This window comes from Electrona antarctica (genome assembly GCF_951216825.1).
Source record: "Electrona antarctica genome assembly, chromosome: 12".
Lineage (NCBI taxonomy): Eukaryota > Metazoa > Chordata > Actinopteri > Myctophiformes > Myctophidae > Electrona > Electrona antarctica.
Genome location: NC_136793.1, coordinates 7,986,016 through 8,013,140, shown reverse-complemented (window position 1 = coordinate 8,013,140; position 27,125 = coordinate 7,986,016). Strand labels below are relative to the sequence as shown.

The window sequence follows — 27,125 nt, the reverse complement described above, 5'->3', positions numbered from 1 at the left end:
AAAATATGTTGTTCAAAAGTTCACCCAAGAATACAAATCCAAGTAAGTAAGTAAGTAAGTAAGTAAGTAAGTAAGTAAGTGGGTCGGAGAGGCTTTATTGTCCCTGTTTCGCAACGCGAGGTGGATTTCTGAGGTGGAGCGCCGCACCTATAGCGCAACGGTTTGTTCATGAAGCATGAAAGGCAAAAACAAACATGTCATTTTGATGTATTTAAGTTCCAATGATCAATGCCAAAGGGACAAACAAAAACTAAAAGTTAATTGTTAACGATTTGTACGGCCGGCCATTCATCACCATGATCATGACAACCCTGGTCACAGCATGCTTTAGTGTCCACTGCGTTGGCAAATAGACTTAACCCATTCAGACCTGAGATCAGATTATAAAAATGTCTTCTACATCCTGACAGTTTTCTGAAAAAGCTATGTTTCTACGTCAGTCGTTCTTCGATTTTTCAAAAATAGCAGATCTACAAGCTCATAGCGCGCCACCGAGTGGCGCGCTATGAGCTTGTAGATCTGCTATTTTTCAATAGCTAAAGCATAACATAATGCTAACACCAAAAGGGGTTCCCGCCCAAAATGGGTTAACCCATTTAGACCCGAGGACGATTAAACAAAAAGGCTTCGAAATAAAACGTTTTCTGAGAAACCCATCTTTCTATCAGTCGTTCTCAAACATTTTCATGTCAAGGACCACAAAGATTACATGAAACATCTGAAAATATGTTGGTCCAGGGACCCCCAAGCAAAGATTTGAGTTAAAAAATTTCGCTCTGAAAGAATATATATTCAAAGATTTGCGACACATTTTAACGATTTTTCAAAAATAGCAGACCTATAAGCTCGTAGCCAGGCACTCGGTGCCGCGCTATGAGCTTGTAGATCTGCTATTTTTCATTAGCTAAACTATATCATGATGCTTAAAAACACCAAAACGGGGTTCCCGTCATAAATGGGTTAACCGACACAATGGGGGAACTCCGCGCCGAGGTGGGGGGAGAGAGCACGAAAATAACCAAACAGACATTTGCGTTTCATTTTGGCGTCTCACGAACAGCATTGTATTCCGTTTATGAGATGATTAATAAGCTGTCCGTGCATGGAGCGAGTGATGCTGGGCGGGGGGGAGGGGGGGGGGGGGGTCCGTGCATGGAGCGAGTGATGCTGGGCGGGGGGGAGGGGGGGGGGGGGGGGGGTCCGTGCATGGAGCGAGTGATGCTGGGCGGAACAACAGGCTATGAATCAGAGAGAGAGAATAATGTGTCGGGGTGGGATGGGACGGATGGATGGTGAATGATTTACGAGTACAGGCGGACCCCACTCCCATGACGCCAGAGCCCGTCGGCCGCAGCGCTAAGTGCATGTGCACATGTGTGTTACTGTGTGGGTGTGTGTGTGTGTGGGTGTGTGTTACTATACTTGTGAGGATCGGGTGCAGAATTTAGTTCAGACAATGGTCATTGGTCCGACAAACGACAACAACCCCTAACCTAACCATAACCTCTAAGTGTAGCAGAGTGGCTCAGAGCCTCAGCCTGATGGCCTCAAAAGTCTAATATCTCCCCTGGTCCAGAGAGATATCCCTTTGGTCTAGTGGTTAGGATGTTGGACTTCCACGTGGGAGGCCCGAGTTCGAATCCCGGGCGTTACACAAGCACGGGAGCAGCGCGTGTTCGAGCTCCGTCGGAATTACGTGCGGATCCCGTGAGGATCAAAAGTATTATAGTATATAGAATTTGAGAATGAAGACGCTGTGAGGACTATTTTCCAGGTCCTCACAAGAAATACATTTTGTTTTACGGTTAAATAAAGATTTAACAATTAGGAAAACATTCAGGTTGAGGTTAGTTGCGTACCAACCAGTGTCATGTACCGAAAGGTTGCGTGCGTGCGTGCGTGCGTGCGTGCGTGCGTGCGGGTACGTGTGTGTGCGTGCACCACTATGCATGTGTGTGCGCATATGTCCTCAGAAGTCCTTTGTTTGCTAGCTTCACTCCACACCTCCACCGCAGAGACCATCAAAATATTGACATGCCGTCGGGGAACGGGTCTGTTCCATTTCAAAGCTGCGGGCCTCGTTCCGGGCATCTGAAATGCAGAATACCCAAAATGCCCGTGCAGGACCCGAGCTTTATTATATATTAAACCTTTTAACTTTAAAATAGGTTTTGAAAATAGACATATGTGACCAGATTTGACCGAGGGGCTGCCATTGGATTTTTTTGAATTTCCGTTTTTTCATGTCATGTGAAAGCAGGGAATCATAGCTTCAAATTGACATATTGGTTGTTCAGTTTGACCCACCAGGTTTGGAGATATGGCTTATAGAAAAATGTCTTGCAGGAGTAGTGGAAAAAAGACCAAGCAGAGAAAATGGACTTCTAAGCTTTAGTTCAGTGATCTGTGACTTTAGGGGGCGCTGTTTTCCCTTCATTTCTCCATTAGTCAACCAGCAGTGTTGCCATGTCTGCTTATTATAATTAGTTGGCCTTGTTTCTAAAGAAAAATAATGCATAGGCCTACTGTACCAATTTTATAATAATTTATAACCTGTTAATAAAAATGTATTTGACAAAAATAAAGTGTAGTTGATTATTTGGGCTTGTTTTTAAAGTGTAGTTGATTATGGAGAGTTGGTAACCAAGTGGACCCTTATTAGATCTTTAACTATCAAGTGTAAAAAGAAACCTTAAAAAGGTCCATTTTGTTTCATTTTACACTCTCAAGATATACATAATTGTTAAACATCTGCATTACTTAATTTACAATAAGTCTACACAATTAGAGAATGTTGTTATCTTGATCGTTTGCCTGTTATCTCTCCTTTTTAAAATAGGCTACTGTATTTATTTGGCCTTTTGTAGTATGAAAAAGGGAAAATAACAGTGGCAGATAAATTAGGCCTATGTAAATGTTCCAGATGAGTACAAATAAAAGAGCTATATGAATGCAATAAATAAAAAAATAAAAAAACAGTAACCAACAGACAACAGGACAGTTTGCTCTCAAACCCTCCCAGCACAAATTGTGCCCTCTTGGCTCTTCTCTTAATTCCTCTGTTTCATTAGCCTGTTATTATTATTATTTGTCTGCAGACCCCCATCTGAAAATAATTTATGCCAGACACAAGATTTGTGTTGTTTGTATGCATGTAGATCCGCTATTTTCGCTTATTTTGGGCTTGTTTTCATATACCGGGTTGCTTATTTCTCTCGCAGAAACTGGCAACCCCACAATGATAGCCGTTAGCTACATTTAGCTAATATATTGATATCAATCCTGTAAGCTAAAACAAGTACATTATCGCGCTATATTACATATCGATGCGATCTGCGTTATTATGACCTTAATTTTCATGGCAGGTACATTCCAAAGCAACTAATAATAACCACGTTATGGTGACATAATGTTACAATGTTTACAATACATTCATTCGAGTCTTCTTCTTCTGCTATTGGAAATAGGAAGCCATTTCCGCTTTTTCCATTGTTGTGGTCAACAGTGCCCCCAGCTGGAACATTAGCATGAATTAGCTTTAGGCGGACCAAAATAAACACACTTTTTACAAAATATCGTTGTTAATACTTATTTCTGTGCTATTTCTGTTAGCCAGTTAGTAAAAGACTAGTATTATCTTCCAAAACGATTGTGTACAAAAAGGGATTTTAGCGGAATTTGCATACTATAGCAGGGAAGCCGTATGTCTAGTTAGCATTGGTTAACCCAATGGTTATAACATTAGACATAGTGACATGTTTAAGCATTTATTTCATATTTATATGTCGATATCAGCTCTGACATTTATTACAGACCTGCTCTAACATGACATGAATAATAATATAGCTTCAGATTATTTTAGACAGAAAAATAAAAAAGGACAAAGAAAATAGTCTTTCAGCTGTCCTCAACAATTGCCACCCCCGCGATGGCAGGCTCTATATCGCGTGTGGTCACATATTATGGTTATGCGTGCGTTCAACTGCGTTGTAATAATTATGTTCTAAAATACACGCCTCGAGGATTTGGAAATGGAACGTATCCACTGGTGGTGGGTGTGTCACAGGGCGTGTTCGGAAATACCGCACCGGAGCACACTCGCCTATTAGTTTGCATTGCACAGTGCGCTCAGTGCGCTATTTCCGAACGTGCCCACAGTGTGTGCGCGCAGTCACAGTAACAACACGAACACTAACACGAACATCATCATGGCGGCCCCCTTCTTGAGCGAGGTGAAATCGGTGAAACGCAAACTACAAGCAAACGATTACAGCACGCAATCTCCTAAAGGGAAGTCAGATGTCTGGGACCGTTTTGTTGTCATTGTCGACGCAGACGGTAAGCTGCCAGAGCCTTAGTGTGACTCACTGCTTACTTACGACATGCAGAAGACGGGAACATCTTCAGTGTTCAGTCTCATAATCACAGTCACGGTGAAAATAAGCATAATATAGGATTGGACACACCACGGGTGTAACGGGTCTTTCGGATCAGGTAGGTTTATTTCGGATCGGATCCTGTTTTTATCGGCTCCGGATCGGACCGGGTCCAATTATTTCGGGTCCATTTCAAGTCGGGCGCGGCAAATTAGAATGTTGCTCGGTTCCATATCGGTTCGGTTCTGTAATGGCAATTTTAGAATGTCAATTATACTATTCAATAAGAATTATTTTGTATTCCATTTGGTCAAATAGAAGGGAACGATCACTCACTACGCATTCAAACTAACCAACAGTTGTCACCTGACAGCTGTAGCTGTAGTCTCTAAGCCAGGATGAACTGTTACTATTACCTATTCGTGGGTGTTGGTCAACAATCAGAATAGCAACGAAAGGAAGCATCCAACTCCAGCTGTCAATAATGACAGCTGGAGTTCCCATGCTCACATACTAATAGTGTGCTCTCATCTTAGATCGCTTGGAATAGGTTGTTTCCTGCTTGCTCTAATGTCGACCATAAACGGAGACGTGAACCACCACCTGTTATCATCTGTCTATTTCCTGTTGTATTTGAATAAACACCTGTCACTGACTGTCTATTTGGGGGGTGTGTTTGGGAAATAAAGGGGAGGTAAATCAGGGACTGAGGGAGAATGGACGGGGTGATGCTACCATTTTGACTGTACTGAGATGAGCTAACAACTTGAAATAAAGAACGATGCCACGAGAGACGCTCATACCTTGTATGCGGACCTGCCGGCCGCTGCACTCGGGGCAGGGCAGCAGCGTGAACTCCTCGGCCTGGTGCATGGAATAGTCCGTGCTGGCAACCACGATGTGGTCCCCGGGGCGCCAGGTCTGCTTTACCTCATCCTGCAGGTTCAGCACCACCTGGTCCACAGCGTCCACCTGGAAGCCCGAGATGGGAAAACCTGCGGACACGGAAAACCACGTTCAATATCGCTGCTTTCCCTCCAATATCACTATCTCATTCCACTGACAAAGAACTTCGTCCTGGGCGACGGGGGTGTTAACTATTCAAAAATGTTTTTCAAAATAGTAAAAAAAAAAGAAGAAAAAGGCCGAAAATGGAGCCCCTTTAGTGATACTTTGGGCACGTCCCAAAGTTATACCGTTCCTCCACTCGCTGTAGGCCGTCACAGAGGAGGTTCTTACCGTTCCTCCACTCGCTGTAGGCCGTCACAGAGGAGGTTCTTACCGTTCCTCCACTCGCTGTAGGCCGTCACAGAGAAGGTTCTTACCGTTCCTCCACTCGCTGTAGGCCGTCACAGAGGAGGTTCTTACCGTTCCTCCACTCGCTGTAGGCCGTCACAGAGGAGGTTCTTACCGTTCCTCCACTCGCTGTAGGCTGTCACAGAGAAGGTTCTTACCGTTCCTCCACTCGCTGTAGGCCGTCACAGAGTAGGTTCTTACCGTTCCTCCACTCGCTGTAGGCCGTCACAGAGTAGGTTCTTACCGTTCCTCCACTCATTGTAGGCCGTCACAGAGTATAGGTTCTTACCGTTCCTCCACTCGCTGTAGGCCGTCACAGAGTAGGTTCTTACCGTTCCTCCACTCGCTGTAGGCCGTCACAGAGGAGGTTCTTACCGTTCCTCCACTCGCTGTAGGCCGTCACAGAGTAGGTTCTTACCGTTCCTCCACTCGCTGTAGGCCGTCACAGAGTAGGTTCTTACCGTTCCTCCACTCATTGTAGGCCGTCACAGAGAAGGTTCTTACCGTTCCTCCACTCGCTGTAGGCCGTCACAGAGTAGGTTCTTACCGTTCCTCCACTCGCTGTAGGCCGTCACAGAGTAGGTTCTTACCGTTCCTCCACTCGCTGTAGGCCGTCACAGAGTAGGTTCTTACCGTTCCTCCACTCATTGTAGGCCGTCACAGAGGAGGTTCTTACCGTTCCTCCACTCGCTGTAGGCCGTCACAGAGGAGGTTCTTACCGTTCCTCCACTCGCTGTAGGCCGTCACAGAGGAGGTTCTTACCGTTCCTCCACTCGCTGTAGGCCGTCACAGAGTAGGTTCTTACCGTTCCTCCACTCGCTGTAGGCCGTCACAGAGTAGGTTCTTACCGTTCCTCCACTCATTGTAGGCCGTCACAGAGAAGGTTCTTACCGTTCCTCCACTCGCTGTAGGCCGTCACAGAGGAGGTTCTTACCGTTCCTCCACTCGCTGTAGGCCGTCACAGAGTAGGTTCTTACCGTTCCTCCACTCGCTGTAGGCCGTCACAGAGTAGGTTCTTACCGTTCCTCCACTCATTGTAGGCCGTCACAGAGAAGGTTCTTACCGTTCCTCCACTCGCTGTAGGCCGTCACAGAGTAGGTTCTTACCGTTCCTCCACTCGCTGTAGGCCGTCACAGAGAAGGTTCTTACCGTTCCTCCACTCGCTGTAGGCCGTCACAGAGTAGGTTCTTACCGTTCCTCCACTCATTGTAGGCCGTCACAGAGGAGGTTCTTACCGTTCCTCCACTCGCTGTAGGCCGTCACAGAGGAGGTTCTTACCGTTCCTCCACTCGCTGTAGGCCGTCACAGAGGAGGTTCTTACCGTTCCTCCACTCGCTGTAGGCCGTCACAGAGGAGGTTCTTACCGTTCCTCCACTCGCTGTAGGCCGTCACAGAGTAGGTTCTTACCGTTCCTCCACTCGCTGTAGGCCGTCACAGAGAAGGTTCTTACCGTTCCTCCACTCGCTGTAGGCCGTCACAGAGGAGGTTCTTACCGTTCCTCCACTCGCTGTAGGCCGTCACAGAGTAGGTTCTTACCGTTCCTCCACTCGCTGTAGGCCGTCACAGAGTAGGTTCTTACCGTTCCTCCACTCGCTGTAGGCCGTCACAGAGAAGGTTCTTACCATTCCTCCACTCGCTGTAGGCCGTCACAGAGGAGGGTCTTACCGTTCCTCCACTCGCTGTAGGAGGAGGTTCTTACCGTTCCTCCACTCGCTGTAGGCCGTCACAGAGAAGGTTCTTACCGTTCCTCCACTCGCTGTAGGCCGTCACAGAGAAGGCCACGCCGTCCACGGTGGTGAAGGTCCTCCGGGCCATGGCCTGGCCTCCCGTGTCGTGGTTCTCGTGCTCGCGCACGTCCTCCGAACACGACGCGTTCCCACCGCCCACCACCGACACCAGAGCCCACGCCTGTCTGCGGGGGGAGGGAGGGGGAGAGAGAGAGATGAATATTGTATAACTATCTCTGACAGAAAATGCACAATCTTTTTATAGTTTCACAAGATAGTATTACCCAAAATGTTAATGTAACACAGCTCTGTGTACACCTTTATTTAAATCCTATTTATATCCAATATATATTTGTAAATACATTGTTTTATGTTTTATTTTGATTGTCTTGTTCCACTTCTGCTTTGGCAATGTAAACGTTTTCTCATGCTAATAAAGCTCCTTTGAATTGAATTGAATCGAGAGAGAAGAGAGAGAGAGAGAGAGAGAGAGAGAGAGAGAGAGAGAGAGAGAGAGAGAGGTTTGCTTGGTAATTGCATATAAAGATTGGGACATTGGCACGACACGCTCTTTAAATTCCAGTTTTCACGCCACATCACGTTTTAAATCCTATTAGAGTTGTTCTCCGCCCTGCACGGACACGCCAATGTGATTCTGATGGGAACAGCGTGAGTCACCGCTTGTTGCTTGTTGTGAAAACAGACCCACAGATAGATAGATAGATAGATAGATAGATAGATAGATAGATAGATAGATAGATAGATAGATAGATAGATAGATAGATAGATAGATCAGACACACAGCTGAACTGGACATTAATTATACACTCCAATCATTTCTTCTTTTGAGGGGCGTTATAGCGCCTCCTATATACAGGTTTAATGTTTGGCTTTAGTGCAATGTTTGTTTTGTAAACTCCATCGACAATGAAGGGAATATTTACATCATAATGTGCCTGATTACGTCATATTGTCTCTTTATTGTTAATGGAATTTAATGTTTGTGTTGTTTTACATCACCATTACATCACCTAATCAACATGAGTTCGACTTTAATATCACGGGTGTGACTTTTCTTCTTAGAGATGAGCGTTCGGGGAAGATGAGCAAGATATTTAATTTAATTTAATTTAATTAGACCGGGGGAGGGGGGAGGGGGGGGTCTTCTAAAGGTCAGATCTGAAGATATGTCCATGTGACTCGCTGTTAACCCTTCAAAACCGCGGTAGCGTCCGTGACTCCGTGTTGTCATTTTAGATGTTAGTTACATTAGCAAGCAATGGAAGACAACTCTTATAGGATCTCAAAAAAGTAGCAGATATACAAGTTCACAGCACATCAATTTGGGCTGCACTGCGAGCTTGTACAGATCTGCTATTCTTGAAATGTTTTGAAAATCTTGAATAATTTTGATATTTTTTATTTTATTTCACAAAGCCAGACCTCAGGTCTTAATGGGTTAATCCTCATCACTGGGACTTCATTACAGCCTCGTCTCATCTCTCTCCAAGAAGCTGTGTGTGTGTGCGCGTGCATGTGTGTGTGTGTGTGTGCGTGCATGCATGTGTGTGCGTGTGTGCATGTGCGTGTGAGTGAGCGTGGGGGGCTTCTAGACTGAGCAACTGGGAAGAGTTGAGTGATCATGGATTGAATTATTTTTATTAATATCTGCTGGCTGTGCATGCACATGGGCAAGCGCGTGCACGCTATGGCACACACACACACACACACACACACACACACACACACACACACACACACACACACACACACACACACACACACACACACACACACACACACACACACACACACACACACACACACACACACACACACACACGGTACAGAAATAGCGCTGATTTAATCCAGTTTTACAGTCTCATTGAGAAGTTACTGCTACTGCAGCTCGTAGCTGGTCGTGGTATTTCTGCTCCTGGGGCGCGTGTTAAAATAACTCCATCCACTGCTACTATATTAACTGTTAAAATAACTCCATCCACTGCTACTATATTAACTGTTAAAATAACTCCATCCACTGCTACTATATTAACTGTTAAAATAACTCCATCCACTGCTACTATATTAACTGTTAAAATAACTCCATCCACTGCTACTATATTAACTGTTAAAATAACTCCATCCACTGCTACTATATTAACTGCTGCACTGTCAGGACAACGTGTTAAAATAACTCCATCCACTGCTACTATATGAACTACTGGGGCGCGTGTTAAAATAACTCCATCCACTGCTACTATATGAACTACTGGGGCGCGTGTTAAAATAACTCCATCCACTGCTACTATATGAACTACTGGGGGGCGTGTTAAAATAACTCCATCCACTGCTACTATATGAACTACTGGGGGGCGTGTTAAAATAACTCCATCCACTGCTACTATATTAACTACTGGGGCGCGTGTTAAAATAACTCCATCCACTGCTACTATATTAACTGTTAAAATAACTCCATCCACTGCTACTATATTAACTGTTAAAATAACTCCATCCACTGCTACTATATTAACTGTTAAAATAACTCCATCCACTGCTACTATATTAACTGTTAAAATAACTCCATCCACTGCTACTATATTAACTGTTAAAATAACTCCATCCACTGCTACTATATTAACTGTTAAAATAACTCCATCCACTGCTACTATATTAACTGTTAAAATAACTCCATCCACTGCTACTATATTAACTGCTGCACTGTCAGGACAACGTGTTAAAATAACTCCATCCACTGCTACTATATGAACTACTGGGGGGCGTGTTAAAATAACTCCATCCACTGCTACTATATGAACTACTGGGGCGCGTGTTAAAATAACTCCATCCACTGCTACTATATGAACTACTGGGGGGCGTGTTAAAATAACTCCATCCACTGCTACTATATTAACTGTTAAAATAACTCCATCCACTGCTACTATATTAACTGTTAAAATAACTCCATCCACTGCTACTATATTAACTGTTAAAATAACTCCATCCACTGCTACTATATTAACTGTTAAAATAACTCCATCCACTGCTACTATATTAACTGTTAAAATAACTCCATCCACTGCTACTATATTAACTGTTAAAATAACTCCATCCACTGCTACTATATTAACTGTTAAAATAACTCCATCCACTGCTACTATATTAACTGTTAAAATAACTCCATCCACTGCTACTATATTAACTGTTAAAATAACTCCATCCACTGCTACTATATTAACTGTTAAAATAACTCCATCCACTGCTACTATATTAACTGTTAAAATAACTCCATCGACTGCTACTATATTAACTGTTTAAATAACTCCATCCACTGCTACTATATTAACTGTGTTAAAATAACTCCATCCACTGCTACTATATTAACTGTTAAAATAACTCCATCCACTGCTACTATATTAACTGTGTTAAAATAACTCCATCCACTGCTACTATATTAACTGTTAAAATAACTCCATCGACTGCTACTATATTAACTGTTAAAATAACTCCATCCACTGCTACTATATTAACTGTTAAAATAACTCCATCCACTGCTACTATATTAACTGTTAAAATAACTCCATCCACTGCTACTATATTAACTGTGTTAAAATAACTCCATCCACTGCTACTATATTAACTGTTAAAATAACTCCATCCACTGCTACTATATTAACTGTGTTAAAATAACTCCATCCACTGCTACTATATTAACTGTGTTAAAATAACTCCATCCACTGCTACTATATTAACTGTTAAAATAACTCCATCCACTGCTACTATATTAACTGTGTTAAAATAACTCCATCCACTGCTACTATATTAACTGTTAAAATAACTCCATCCACTGCTACTATATTAACTGTTAAAATAACTCCATCCACTGCTACTATATTAACTGTGTTAAAATAACTCCATCCACTGCTACTATATTAACTGTGTTAAAATAACTCCATCCACTGCTACTATATTAACTGCTGCACTGTCAGGACAACGTGTTAAAATAACTCTACTATATTAACTGCTGCACTGTCAGGACAACGTGTTAAAATAACTCTACTATATTAACTGCTGCACTGTCAGGACAACGTGTTAAAATAACTCTACTATATTAACTGCTGCACTGTCAGGACAACGTGTTAAAATAACTCTACTATATTAACTGCTGCACTGTCAGGACAACGTGTTAAAATAACTCTACTATATTAACTGCTGCACTGTCAGGACAACGTGTTAAAATAACTCCATCCACTGCTACTATATTAACGGCTGCACTGTCAGGACAACGTGTTAAAATAACTCCATCCACTGCTACTATATTAACGGCTGCACTGTCAGGACAACGTGTTAAAATAACTCCATCCACTGCTGCTATATTAACTGCTGCACTGTCAGGACAACGCTGCCGTCTGTCACAACGTGACTCTGTTTACACACTGATAAATGAGGGACGCTCATCTCATTCCGGGGCCAATTCACCCTTTGTCAGCCTTCCGATTGGTCCCTGACTGACCAACCAGCAGGCTCTTTCTGTCTTGTGCCGCGCTGTTTTCGCCTTTAACCCATTTTGACCTGGGAACGATTCTAAAAATGTCTTCTAAATCCTGACAGTTTTCTGAAAAAGCTATGTTTCTATGTCAGTGGTTCTTCGATTTTTCAAAAATAGCAGACCTACAAGCTCGTAGCGCGCCACTCGGTGGCGCGCTATGAGCTTGTAGATCTGCTATTTTTCAAAAGCTAAAGCATAACATAATGCTAACACCAAAAACCAAAATGGGTTAAGTCGAATTTGCTAAAACATCTTTTTTGGAATAAAAACTAAAACAAAACAAACATGTCACCATGCTGCACCTGCAGATGTTCCTTAGTTTTTACTGACACCAAGTTTAAAACAAGAATTAAACGCACAGAATATCAATACGAAGCAACTGTAAAACACGTTATTTCAATGGTAGTGGATGGAGAGAGAGGATTTTTGTCCAACCACGAAACGGCAACCAATGGGTGCGAAGAGGGGCACAACCATGGGCGGGACTTGACAAAGGGTGAATTGGAATTTGCGCCAATTCACCTTCGTCTTCAATGTCTGTGTTTACGCAATGTCCGTGTCCCCTTCTCGCACTATCATGCTCAAATTGACCTATAGCTAAGCACCTCCCCAAACTGCTATGGTCCAATCACAGCTAAGCATAACATGGGTTAGACAAACCTCTCCACCAATAGTTTTCCTATATGATAAAACATTGTTTTAAAAAATAAATGTCACGCACATACGGTATTTTTCCAGGGCATATGGCAGGCCTTTGGAAGAGTTTTTGAAGGTCTGGTTCCAAAAATGAACCAGTATTTAATGTGTAAAATCCATGCTATTTACATTGGAATGAATGAGCCCGGCTGGAAAGTGTCCAAGTGGGAGTGTCTAAGTCGGAGAGGGCGGGGCATAGCTAAAGGTCAATACTGGTGGTCCTTGACATAAATAGGTTGAGCACCACCGACATAGAAACATAGGGTTTTACAGAAAACCTTTTAGGATTTAGCAGACTTTTTTTTTCTTAGACTCTGCCTCAGGTCTAAATGGGTTAACCCATTTTGGGCGGGAACCCCTTTGTGTGTCAAACATTATGTTATAATTTAGCTATTGAAAAATAGCAGATCTACAAGCTTGTAGATCTGCTATTTTTGAAAAATCGTGAAAATGTGCCTCAAATCTTTGAATATATATTCTTTCAGAGTTTCAGTTTTTAACTCAAATCTTTGCTTCTTGAGGGTCCCTGGAACAACATATTTTCAGATGGGGGGTCGGGGGAATATCACATATAATTGTTGGGGTCCTTGAGATGAAATATTGAGAACCACCGATGTGTGAATGAAATGCATGTTGAATGTAAACGTCCATTGAATGAAGGCCCTATAGAGATGCACCCTCTACCGCCGGTAGCAGATGTTGGAACAGTCCATTGAATGAAGGCCCTATAGAGATGCACCCTCTACCGCCGGTAGCAGATGTTGGAACAGTCCATTGAATGAAGGCCCTATAGAGATGCACCCTCTACCGCCGGTAGCAGATGTGGGAACAGCAGACGTTGTGAATGCAGCACACACACACATACAGTACATTCATGTCATCCTTATGTAATATCTTACAGATGGTACGGCTGGCCCGGTACAGGCAGGGTGTGAACTACATTGGATAATGAAGTGTGCGTGCGTGCGTGCGTGCGTGCGTGCACTACCGTTTTTTTTTCACTGACGAAACCCAAACAAAAACTGAATACAAACTAAGCTACAGGGTATGTTGACTAAAATGAAGACTAAATATATTGCCAATTTTGTCAACAAATAAAAGACGAAACTTTTTTTTTAGTGGAGAAGAGATCCAGTAGAACTATGTAAAAGACGAGTCATCTTAGGTTTGGTTGCGCTCCGAAAATAGCCGATCTACAAGCTCACAAGGCGTCGGCGTTGTGAGCTTGCGGATATAGGTAGAGAATGAAGGAGTATATGGAGATCGGAGAAAGATGTGTGGTGGAGAGTGGACTGAAACAATGTCACGTTTATTACAAGGAACATGGTCTGTACCAGCCCAGGGAGGTGCACGGATGGAACATGGTCTGTACCAGCCCAGGGAGGTGCACGGATGGAACATGGTCTGTACCAGCCCAGGGAGGTGCACGGATGCAAGCCTCCAGAGCTGTTCACATGCGTCTCTCTTATACACAATGAAGGAACAATAATACATTGGGGGATAGGTCAGTGGTCAGTCAACATGGTCAAACATGGGTCTTGGGTAAGAATAGGTCATCTTGACAGGCAACCAACAGGTGGAAACCTTGCTTCCTATGCTTCTTAAGGAAGTGTAGTATTCTCATCTTGAAAATCCCACTACAGATGGTAGAAGAATGAAGGAGTGCATGCATGGAGGAAGAAGGAGAGGAATGACACAGTGGGTGTGGAGTGATGGAGGGGCGTAGGGCCATTAACCCATTAGGATATGAGGCCGAGTGTAAACAGAGAAGAAAATAAAGTCTTTCGGGAGGCATTTGTCTGTCTGTCTCTCTCTCTCTGTCATTATCAGATGACCTTACGGGACCCTCGTCACCAACACTGACGTGACCTTAGGTTCTCCGTCCCCCGGTCCCCCCTGGGCCGGGCCGGGCCATCAAAGGGGGCTTCAGCCCCTGCCCTTTTACCCGTCTGTAAAACAACTGCCCTCTCCAGACCACGAATGCAGCATTTACTATGGTGGAAGAAATGCAAATGTCCCGGGGTGCATACTTAGTTTAGACTAGTCATTGGTTAGACATGGGTTAAGGTTAGGTTTAGGTGTGCTACCCCGTGGGAGGATGTCCCTCCTCTCCTTTCCATGCCATGGCGGAAGGCAGCATTCAGGAGAATTGCTTTTTTCCCCCCGAAGTCTCCTGAACGTGAACACAGTATTTTGCGTTGAACTAATTTGTTTAGAAATCCATGTCGTCACACACCAGCATCTCCACTATAGCTAAAGAGTGCTGGGTTGCGCCACGAAAATAGCTGATCTACAAGCTCTCAACGCGTTGCAGTGCGACGCGTCGAGAGCTTGTAGATCTGCTATTTTCGCATATTTCTGTCCAAAAGTGCCCTCTTAACAGGATTTCAGCCCCCTGCCCCCTCTAACACTCTCTGCACGTCCCTGGGGGCCAGGCCGGGCCGGGGGCCGGGGGCCATTCATCATTGACAGAAAAAAGGCTACACTTGTAGCGTGTGTGTCAAGGCTTATACACAATGCACATATGGAGCTGTCACACACAGACAGAGCATGTGCTCCTCGGGGGCCATTGTTGCTGCCTTATCACTGTCATCTCCGTAAAGGAGGTCCTGTTTAAGAATTCCACTGGACCACAATGAGGTTATGGACGCACCGGTGGTGGTCTCTCCTCTCTCCCAGGGGTGTGACTTCTAAAACGCTTAAAGTGCTAAATGTTTACCAAATGGTGTAAACGATGTGTTATGTTGATGACGTTTGTCCACAATCATTATGGAAGGATGGATGGATGCATGCGGTGATGGCGGATGTGAGAATTCCTTTGAACAATTTCACAATAATTATGTTTTGCTGTCGGGAAAAGCTAAATAATAACAAAAAAAAAGTAATAAGTGTTTTTTAAAACCTTTAAAGCCTCTGTGCCTCAAACAAAGTTGATATCAAGCTCAAGTGAAGTTAGAAGGCATGGACCATGTGATGTGGATATAGGGTGTTCAATAGCATAGATTTATTAAAGAAAATAACAATAAAAATAGTTGGGAAAAAAATTGTGCCTGACAGAGAAAACTAAAAAAAAGTGCCCCTCAGGGGCACCGGTCTCCACCAGGATAACAGCATTTGTGATGTTTGGACAAAATGGGTAGGAGTAATATATGAAACATCAAACAGATCTGTGTTGTTGATCACGTGACTATAGAGATAGTGGGCAGTATTATGCGTGTCTTAAGTACCAGGTCTTATTACTTAACTTAAGACCTGGACAGCATTGACCACGCCTCCAGGTCTTAAGTTAAGTCATAAGACCTGGTACTTAAGACACGCATAATACTGCCCAGTGTGTATACTAGTGTTGTTTTTGGCAGCAATTTTAGATTTTAGTTTTAGTCGTAGTCTCTTGAATAGTTTTCATTTAGTTTTAGTCACATTTTAGTCACCCAGAATGTTTTAGTGTTGGTCTAGTTTTAGTCGACTAAATATCATAAGATTTTAGTTGACTAAATCTAGTTGATTTAGTCGAACAAAATGTGTTTAGGTGGGCTTTGATGCCGTCGTAATGACTGTTTTTTCACTTGCTAAAAATAGCCGATACATGCCCTACGGCCTACGAGCTTGTAGATCTGCTATTTTCAGCATGCACCCAAGTGTAAAATGCTGGATCTCTTGTCCACTAGTCCCTTCCTAACATTTTAGTCTATAGTTTTTATTTGTTGACGAAATCGTCAGTATATTTGGTCTTAGTTTTAGTCATCATCGCTTAGTTTTCATGTAGTTTCCGTTTAGTTTTCGTCTACGAAAATTTTTCGCCTTAGTTTTAGTCGACGAAAACAACACTGGTGCATACCGATTTGCATGATAAAATCTGTGTGATAAAATCTGCAAAACATACTCTCTGTCTCCCCATGCCTTCGGCCTGGAGGAGACAATAATAGATACATACATACATTACATACATGAATGTCTGGGTCCGGGACCCCTAATCTAAATTGTAACATGTACAGATCTGTGAAAGCATTACAGTAACTAGTCTCGATACATACTACTGTAGATTAGGTATTGAGACTGCAAAGACCACTAGTGGGGGTCCCTGGATTATGACCCTGGGGGTCCCTACATTATGACCCTGGGGGTCCCTACATTATGACCCTGGGGGTCCCTACATTATGACCCTGGGGGTCCCTGGATTATGACCCTGGGGGTCCCTGGATTATGACCCTGGGGGTCCCTACATTATGACCCTGGGGGTCCCTACATTATGACCCTGGGGGTCCCTACATTATGACCCTGGGGGTCCCTGGATTATGACCCTGGGGGTCCCTACATTATGACCCTGGGGGTCCCTGGATTATGACCCTGGGGGTCCCTGGATTATGACCCTGGGGGTCCCTTCATTATGACCCTGGGGGTCCCTACATTATGACCCTGGGGGTCCCTGGATTATGACCCTGGGGGTCCCTACATTATGACCCTGGGGGTCCCTGCATTATGACCCTGGGGGTCCCTGGATTATGACCCTGGGGGTCCCTACATTATGACCCTGGGGGTCCCTGCATTATGACCCTGGGGGTCCCTGCATTATGACCCTGGGGGTCCCTGGATTATGACCCTGGGGGTCCCTGCATTATGACCCTGGGGGTCCCTGCATTATGACCCCGGGGGTCCCTGGATTATGACCCCGGGGGTCCCTGGTGACCCTGGGGGTCCCTGGATTATGACCCTGGGGGTCCCTGGATTATGACCCTGGGGGTCCCTACATTATGACCCTGGGGGTCCCTGGATTATGACCCTGGGGGTCCCTGGATTATGACCCTGGGGGTCCCTGGATTATGACCCTGGGGGTCCCTTCATTTTGACCCTGGGGGTCCCTACATTATGACCCTGGGGGTCCCTGGATTATGACCCTGGGGGTCCCTACATTATGACCCTGGGGGTCCCTGCATTATGACCCTGGGGGTCCCTGCATTATGACCCTGGGGGTCCCTGGATTATGACCCTGGGGGTCCCTACATTATGACCCTGGGGGTCCCTGCATTATGACCCTGGGGGTCCCTGCATTATGACCCTGGGGGTCCCTGCATTATGACCCTGGGGGTCCCTGGATTATGACCCTGGGGGTCCCTGCCTTATGACCCCGGGGGTCCCTGGATTATGACCCTGGGGGTCCCTGGTGACCCCGGGGGTCCCTGGATTATGACCCTGGGGGTCCCTGGTGACCCTGGGGGTCCCGGACGACCGTTTGGAAACCAATGAACTGCTAGAGGATCCTCAGGAGGGAATGAAAATGCATTTGGCATTTGGTTATTTCTTTGTTTGCATTTTTTCATCCTTGGCTTGGACTCTTTAACGTACTCTCCTTGGCTTGGACTCTTTAACGTACTCTCTTAAAACCTTATATGTGGGACTTTTACGGCCTGCCGATGAAGCACACTGTGCTTTCATCACTTCCTCCGCTATAGCAGTGAGACGTTATTTCCTGGCCGGTTCTCGCAAGAAGCAGAGGAAGGCCAGATGATGAAGAAGCAGAGGAAGAGGAAGAGAGCAGAGGAAGGCCAGATGATGGAGGAGAAGAAGCAGAGGAAGGCCAGATGATGAAGAAGCAGAGGAAGAGGAAGAGAGCAGAGGAAGGCCAGATGATGAAGAAGCAGAGGAAGGCCAGATGATGAAGAAGCAGAGGAAGGCCAGATGATGAAGAACAAGAAGCAGAGGAAGGCCAGATGATGAAGAACAAGAAGCAGAGGAAGGCCAGATGATGAAGAACAAGAAGCAGAGGAAGGCCAGATGATGAAGATGAAGAAGCAGAGGAAGGCCAGATGATGAAGAACAAGAAGCAGAGGAAGGCCAGATGATGAAGAACAAGAAGCAGAGGAAGGCCAGATGATGAAGATGAAGAAGCAGAGGAAGGCCAGATGATGAAGAACAAGAAGCAGAGGAAGGCCAGATGATGAAGATGAAGAAGCAGAGGAAGGCCAGATGATGGAGGAGAAGCAGAGGAAGGCCAGATGATGAAGATGAAGAAGCAGAGGAAGGCCAGATGATGGAGGAGAAGCAGAGGAAGGCCAGATGATGAAGATGAAGAAGCAGAGGAAGGCCAGATGATGGAGGAGAAGCAGAGGAAGGCCAGATGATGAAGATGAAGAAGCAGAGGAAGGCCAGATGATGGAGGAGAAGCAGAGGAAGGCCAGATGATGATGATGAAGAAGCAGAGGAAGGCCAGATGATGAAGAAGCAGAGGAAGAGGAAGAGAGCAGAGGAAGGCCAGATGATGAAGAAGCAGAGGAAGAGGAAGAGAGCAGAGGAAGGCCAGATGATGCCGCCGTGTCCCAGATTCACCTTTAACATAATGTAACATAAGGTCCTACTTCATGAGGAGAGCCATGCTGTTGGCCTGCAGCGCTGGGTTCACTTTTCCACCATGTTATGGCAGTGGTTACGTTTAGCGCTCCGTCCAAGAGAATCAACTCCACATTTTGGCTTTCATGTACAAACAAACACGTGACCCCCCCTCTCTCCACCAAAGTCTATATACTGGAGGAGAACAGTGATTTAGATTCACATTAAGCTTCGGTTATATGTGCTCTCCCCTCCCCGCGCCCTGAAGTCCGATTACATCTGCTATTTCCACTTTGTGCCAGCAGGATTTACAACCAGATCACTCTGCCAGGTCACATACCGTAGCGCTTGGAATCCAATGTCTACCGAGGAGGATTCTGACCTCTAATGACACTTTTTAGCCCAGGGTATGGTTGGTTATTGTACCGATCGCACTGTGAACAGTATATTTGATCGGCTCTGCACTGATCGCAATGCAGGGACACTTTATTTTTTTTGGAGGTGGGACACTGTAACCTTGTTGTTTTGTCTGCAAAGTGCAGGATAGCATGGATAGCAGAGGCGTATCTACAATAAGGCGAGGGCAGGCGTCCGCCTGTCCAAATCCATTTCTGGATCCATACAATAAGAAAAAAAAGGACAAAAACAAGACCTGAGAACTATTAATGGACAGCTGATTGGCCGTCGCGGTAGAGCGCGACCCTCAATCACCCATTGGAATGTAAATGCATGCCTTTCAGCCTTTGTATACTACTCGTCTGGCAGGTATATCTCTTTGAAAACCTTTAGTGCTACGATTGTGCGCGGGGAGACGACAATTAACACATCTTGCCTGTCCAAAATGTAATTCTTGCCTGCCCAAAATGTAATTCCTGGAAACGCCACTGATGGATAGGTGTGTAATACTAGTCTACTGTTGTTCTGTATAGATGGATAGGTGTGTAATACTAGTATACTGTTGTTCTGTATAGATGGATAGGTGTGTAATACTAGTCTACTGTTGTTCTGTATAGATGGATAGGTGTGTAATACTAGTATACTGTTGTTCTGTATAGATGGATAGGTGTGTAATACTAGTCTACTGTTGTTCTGTATAGATGGATAGGTGTGTAATACTAGTATACTGTTGTTCTGTATAGATGGATAGGTGTGTAATACTAGTCTACTGTTGTTCTGTATAGATGGATAGGTGTGTAATACTAGTCTACTGTTGTTCTGTATAGATGGATAGGTGTGTAATACTAGTCTACTGTTGTTCTGTATAGATGGATAGGTGTGTAATACTAGTCTACTGTTGTTCTGTATAGATGGATAGGTGTGTAATACTAGTATACTGTTGTTCTGTATAGATGGATAGGTGTGTAATACTAGTCTACTGTTGTTCTGTATAGATGGATAGGTGTGTAATACTAGTCTACTGTTGTTCTGTATAGATGGATAGGTGTGTAATACTAGTATACTGTTGTTCTGTATAGATGGATAGGTGTGTAATACTAGTCTACTGTTGTTCTGTATAGATGGATAGGTGTGTAATACTAGTATACTGTTGTTCTGTATAGATGGATAGGTGTGTAATACTAGTATACTGTTGTTCTGTATATAGCATTGATAGGTGTGTAATACTAGTATACTGTTGTTCTGTATAGAGCAGTGGTTCTCAAAGTGGGGTCCGGGGACCCCCAGGGGTCCTTGAGGGAGTTTCAGGGGGTCCCCAGCTAAATGATAGTTTGGAACCAAGTGGACCCTTATGGGTCTGTAACTCTGAGAGTGTACAAATGGAACCAAATGGACCCGTTCCATTTGTACAATCTCAGAGTTAAATTAACATTGATTTTTACAATATAAACTGCGGGTCCCAAAGATAGAAATGCCATTAAATGGGGGTCCGTAGACTAATGCATGTCAAACTGGGGGTCCTTGAAATTAAATGGGTTGAGAATCACTGCTAGAGCCGTAATAATCTCCTCTTATGGGGGTCCCTGGAATAACCTTTCAAATGGGGGTCCACAGGGCTGATTGGTGTCAATTTGGGGGTCCTTGACACGAAAACGTTTGGGAACCCCTGGTATTGAGGGTATGCACGTGCATAACGTGAGTGGCAAATTGTTTAAAGGTATATTCAGTGATTTCACTTAATTCAAATATCACTTATTTTTTGGATAATCCTCCCTACTATAAAGTGTGCTGACCATATAAGGAGTTCCTCCCTGTCCCCAGTGAGCCCCTGGGGTCAAAAAAACCCTAGTTTCGGTTTGGGCTTTGGGTGGCAAAGCCTTCATCCAATCAGGATGAGTGGGGCCTTCCTCCAATCATGATTGAGTGGGGGCGGGCCTTGGTGCACATGCTGATGGCCTGTTGCACTTCCCCCCACTGTAGAGCGTGCATGTGCACATTTTGTTACCGGGCGGAAATCACTGAATGCTCCTTTAATGCAATCAGATAGGACTTTTCTTTCTGGATGTACTAGGAACTTGATTCGAGTTCCACGTGTCGTCTGCATTGCGATGTTGTCACCCTGGTGATGTTGCACTGCTAATTGTAGTGAGCAAGGAAGGTGTTTGGAGTGAGTAATGAGTGTGATTGATGCACATGGAGAATAGGGTGTAAATTAAATGTATGCAGACGGGAAGTAGATGGAAATAAGATAGCATTTTGTTGTGTATTGTCATGTTGAAATGCACACACACACACACACACACACACACACACACACACACACACACACACACACACACACACACACACACACACACACACACACACACACACACACACACACACACACACACACACACACACACACACACACACACACACACACACACACACACACACACACACACACACACACACACACACACACACACACGCTACGAGCTTGTAGATCTGCTATTTATTTTTTTTAATTGTGAAAATGTGCCGAATGAGCGAACGTTTTTAACTCAAATCTTTGCGGCTAATTACATAACATTTTGGGGGGTTCCTTGACATGAGTTTGGAAACCACGGACATCAGAAACATAGGTTTTTCAGAAAACTTAGAAGCCCTTTTTTATTTTTATATATAATCGGCCTCAGGTCTAAAATGGGCTAATAACGTGGCAGGCAGCGGGCAGCGGGGGGGGGGGTCCCTGCCAACACCAAAGCCAATAAAACACAAGCCGATAGAGATGAAAGAGCCCGCCACCCCGCCACGGTGCCCACCGCCCCACTGTCACACCAAAACAGGATAGACCCAGTCTGGGTCAGAGAGCCTTCCCAGCGCCACCCCCATTGCCCCACAAACAGGCCCCCATGTGGGGATACGATAGAGCCAGGGCTGGCAGCCTGTCATTACAGCCTCTATATGGACAGGGTTCTTTTCCTGCCAGGGGCAAAAGAGGGAAAAAATACATAATCAAACGGGCCTCTGTCTGTCTGTCCCCCGGCTGCCAATTTACACTGGCGTGTGAGATTCTGTGTGTGTCTGTGTGTGTGTGCACACGCGTATGCACGTGCGTGTGTTTGTTTGTGTGTGTGTGTCTGCGTGCGTGACTGTCTGGTGTCCTACATACATACATTAGAGCAGTTGGCAGCAGTGGAGAAAAAAAAGTACTCGAATGTTTCACTCAAGTAAAAGTATCAATATATGGAAATACTCGTACAGTAGGGCTGTCAGGTTACCAAACGTTTCAACTTGAGCAGCTCGATCCTTTGTAAATACTTTTATGAAGCTCTTTACACATACTTTTCCCCACATACTTAAAATAGCCATTTCCACAAGTCATGGTCGCTTTGGTGACACGTTGTGACATTGCAGGTTCTGAATGCATTTACAGAAACTATAGTAAAATACGCACATCACTTCGTGGAGGTGCTGGGTTCAAAAAGTGACATGTAGGAAAAGAGAGAAGGGAACTCATATGCTCCAAATGTGTTTGGAGCATATGAGTGTGCGGGTTCCCTTCTCTTTTCCTCTGAATTTTTGGTTCCATGTAGACAGACAGACAGACAGACAGACAGACAGACAGACAGACAGACAGACAGACAGACAGACAGACAGACAGATATTGCTAAATGTCTAGCCAAAGGTTATCTAGTTATTGAAAAAGATATTGGCTATTTTCAATATTTGTTTTTAACTTTCCAGAAGTTACATGGAAATGTTTTGATTTTCTGCATGGGCCCCCCGACGCATTGTCTGGGAAACACATTAGAGTTGCAGCTGCAGTGAGCGAGCGACTCACAGGAACTATAGTATAGTTCCAGGAAGAGAAAGTACTACACACACACTTGTTGTTTATTTCCCCCCCCCCCCCTTCCATGATGATCATTGCGTCAGTGGTTTAACAACCTCATTGTGTGTGCGGTAATGATGACACTAATGTGCACAGCCTGGAGGTCTGCATGTGTGTGTGTGTGTGTGTGTGTGTGTGTGTGTGTGTGCGTGCGTGCGTGCGTGCGTGCGTGCGTGCGTGCGTGCGTGCGTGCGTGCGTGCGTGCGCGTGTGTGTGTGTGCGCGTGCGTGTGTGTGTGTGTCATTCTGATAGATAACGGTTGAGAGACAGCGGGCCGGGGTTTGGCAGGCAGACACGAGCCAGGAGCCAACACGCTCTTTGATGTGTCCGTCGGAGGAAGCATCGACGGCTGTGAGCTACCACGCTTTAGCCACGTCCAAGCTGAACTCCCCGTCAACAGGTCAATGTCGCGTTTTAAAAGTACAATGGCTCGGTGGCCTTGTGGTTAAAGAGTCCGCCCTGAGACTGGGAGGTCGGGGTTCCATTCCCAGGCCGGCTCATACCAAAGACTATAAAATAAATGCTTGGCACTCAGCATCAAGGGTTGGATTGGGGTATTATAAGTCCCAGCGACATACTAGCGTCATGTCCAGCGGGACTCTATACTCGTACATCAAGCTGCATCACGCTAAAGAAACAGGAGATAGGCTCCTGCCCTATGGGCCTCATGGCTACAGAAACAGGAGATAGACTCCTGCCGGCCTCATGGCTACAGAAACAGGAGATAGGCTCCTGCCCTATGGGCCTCATGGCTACAGAAACAAGAGATAGGCTCCTGCCCTATGGGCCTCATGGCTACAGAAACAGGAGATAGGATCCTGCCCTATGGGCCTCATGGCTACAGAAACAGGAGATAGGCTCCTGCCCTATGGGCCTCATGGCTACAGAAACAGGAGATAGACTCCTGCCGGCCTCATGGCTACAGAAACAGGAGATTGACTCCTGCCGGCCTCATGGCTACAGAACCAGGAGATAGGCTCCTGCCCTATGGGCCTCATGGCTACAGAAACAGGAGATAGGCTCCTGCCCTATGGGCCTCATGGCTACAGAAACAGGAGATAGATTCCTGCCGGCCTCATGGCTACAGAAACAGGAGATAGGGTCCTGTCCTATGGGCCTCATGGCTACAGAAACAGGAGATAGGCTCCTGCCCTATGGGCCTCATGGCTACAGAAACAGGAGATAGGCTCCTGCCCTATGGGCCTCATGGCTACAGAAACAGGAGATAGGCTCCTGCCCTATGGGCCTCATGGCTACAGAAACAGGAGATAGACTCCTGCCGGCCTCATGGCTACAGAAACAGGAGATTGACTCCTGCCGGCCTCATGGCTACAGAACCAGGAGATAGGCTCCTGCCCTATGGGCCTCATGGCTACAGAAACAGGAGATAGGCTCCTGCCCTATGGGCCTCATGGCTACAGAAACCGGAGATAGATTCCTGCCGGCCTCATGGCTACAGAAACAGGAGATAGGGTCCTGTCCTATGGGCCTCATGGCTACAGAAACAGGAGATAGGCTCCTGCCCTATGGGCCTCATGGCTACAGAAACAGGAGATAGGCTCCTGCCCTATGGGCCTCATGGCTACAGAAACAGGAGATAGGCTCCTGCCCTATGGGCCTCATGGCTACAGAAACAGGAGATAGGGTCCTGCCCTATGGGCCTCATGGCTACAGAAACAGCAGATAGGCTCCTGCGCTATGGGCCTCATGGCTACAGAAACAGGAGATAGGCTCCTGTCCTATGGGCCTCCTGGCTACAGAAACAGGAGATAGGCTCCTGCCATATGGGACTCCTGGCTACAGAAACAGGAGATAGGCTAGGTTTTTTTGTTTCCATATTACTACACCCAAAAAAATAGTTCCATGTGATAGAGGGGTAAAAGTTGAACGAAAGGTGCACTAATATTTTAGAAATAGATCAACAATACAAAGGACGTTAGTTTTGTGAATTAATTTACTTTTACTGCCCCCTGTGCCCCCCACAAAATGACCAGAACTACTTAATATTGACCAAAACCAGAGCAGAACTCCCACCACGGGACTCGGGCAATCAATCAATACAGTTGCAACCACTATATTAATGGCAAGTATTTCATACAGCTTAAGTATGAAAAGAAATCTGAACTATCCCATTAAACTGCTAATTCAAAACCTAGGCAATATTTCCAAGAGCATTCTCTCCTCCTAGCTGTCTGATAGAAGCTCTGGAGGAGGAATGCCATTTATGGATTACAAACAAAGAATTGGATTCTAGACAAGGATCTCCACCCTGCATCTTTGGACGAGTCAAACTGACATGAAACTAAAGAGGAGTGGAATGATTGAATGATTTTGGATACACGTCAAGGTAAGTCCTACAGTGCATTCTTTTAGCATCTTAATGTTTGTTGCAACATATTTCCGTCATATTTGGGGAACATTATGACCTAATTTCTCCTTTCATTGTCAATGGCAAATATTGAGACGTGTGGGCGGGGACGAAAGCTGTATATGGGAGGCGCTGAATCACACCCGTGTGAAGTGAGGGGCGCTCTTATCATCGTACATCATCATGACATAACATGTTGACGTACTTTTCTACTTGCAATTAACAAAAATGGTCCGCGACGAAATCGTCGTCGACGTCCCCGTCAGTGTTGTTTGTCAACTAAAACTAAGACGAAAAATGTTCGTCGACTACCTTTTTCCACTGACGAAAACTACATGAAAACTAAGATATGATGACTAAAACTAAGACAAAATGTATTGACAATTTCATCAACTAGACTAAAATGCTAGGAAAGGGACTAGTGGACAAGAGAATAAGAGATCCAGTATAAGTCATTTTACACTTGGTTGCGTTGTGAGCTTGTAGATCCGCTATTTTCAGCAAGTGTAAAATCAGTCGTTACGACGGCATCAAGGCACCGCCAAAACACATTTTAGTCGACTAAATAAACTGTAGATTTAGTCGACTAAAATCTCATGACCTTTAGTCGACTGAAACTTGTCAACTGACATGTCAATTTGCTCAGACACATATGACGTAAAATTGTCCATTCATTGTCAATGGGAAAGTGATGTTTGTGTTGGACGGAAACCAGCTCTAATAGCTGAATAGAGGAGTGGCTATAGCGCCTCTCAAAAATGACAGAAATCAGTCGTGCCGACTGAGAACTACAACCCATACAGTAAGTGACTTACTGTACGATCGATTCAGACGGCCTGTCACGCTCTGGATTTGATTGGATCAGAGCCGTGCCCCCCCCCCCCTCCTCCTCCTCCTCAGAGGTGAAATGTGACACTGGGGGAAGAGCGTGGCGTAGTTGTTGGCTGTCCAGCCAACCAAAACCCAGCCAGCCACAGAAAACCAGGCCAGGCCGCAAACACAAACTGAAATGCTGCCTCTGCTCAAAGGCTATATAAGACTTTCCATACGGTGACTGTGGTGCAAATGTGAGTTTAGTTTACATGCAAGTGTGCATGTGTGCATGTGTGTGTGTGTGTGTGTGTTTGTGTGTGCGCGTGTGCGCGCATGCGTGTGTAGAGCTTGCCTCGACGTCATTGCAGTTTTATGCAAAGGCTAACATGTAATTTAGATAGCATGTTACTTACAACGATGCCAGATCATTTGTGACCAAATTTGACTCAGGGACTGCCATTGGATTTTTTATTTTTATTTTCGTTGTTTCATGTCATATGAAAGCAGGGAATCATAGCTTCAAATTGACATATTGGTTGTTCAGAGAAGAGTTTTTTTTCCTCTGGTGAAAAGCTGGAGTTTGTGCGATGGCAGGCATTTGTAGACCTGGCATCCTACATAGTTTCAATGTACAGATTATAGATGTGAAATGATATTATACTGTAAACTTCAGACTGACGATAAGTTGTTGCTTTACCCATGA

The 27,125-nt window shown here is 45.0% G+C and overlaps 1 protein-coding gene across 1 annotated transcript in view; it reads right to left on the bottom strand.

Annotated features, from left to right (window-relative positions):
* The window catches only part of cemip2 (cell migration inducing hyaluronidase 2), a gene marked incomplete at its 5' end in the record, with an annotated part of 63,682 nt that overhangs the window by 21,010 nt on the left and 15,547 nt on the right, over nt 1-27,125 (bottom strand). Inside the window, 2 exons of the mRNA XM_079516028.1 lie at nt 5,180-5,371; nt 7,415-7,584. Of these exons, the coding sequence (XP_079372154.1) occupies nt 5,180-5,371; nt 7,415-7,584 (362 nt within the window). The remainder of the gene's footprint in view (nt 1-5,179; nt 5,372-7,414; nt 7,585-27,125) is intronic.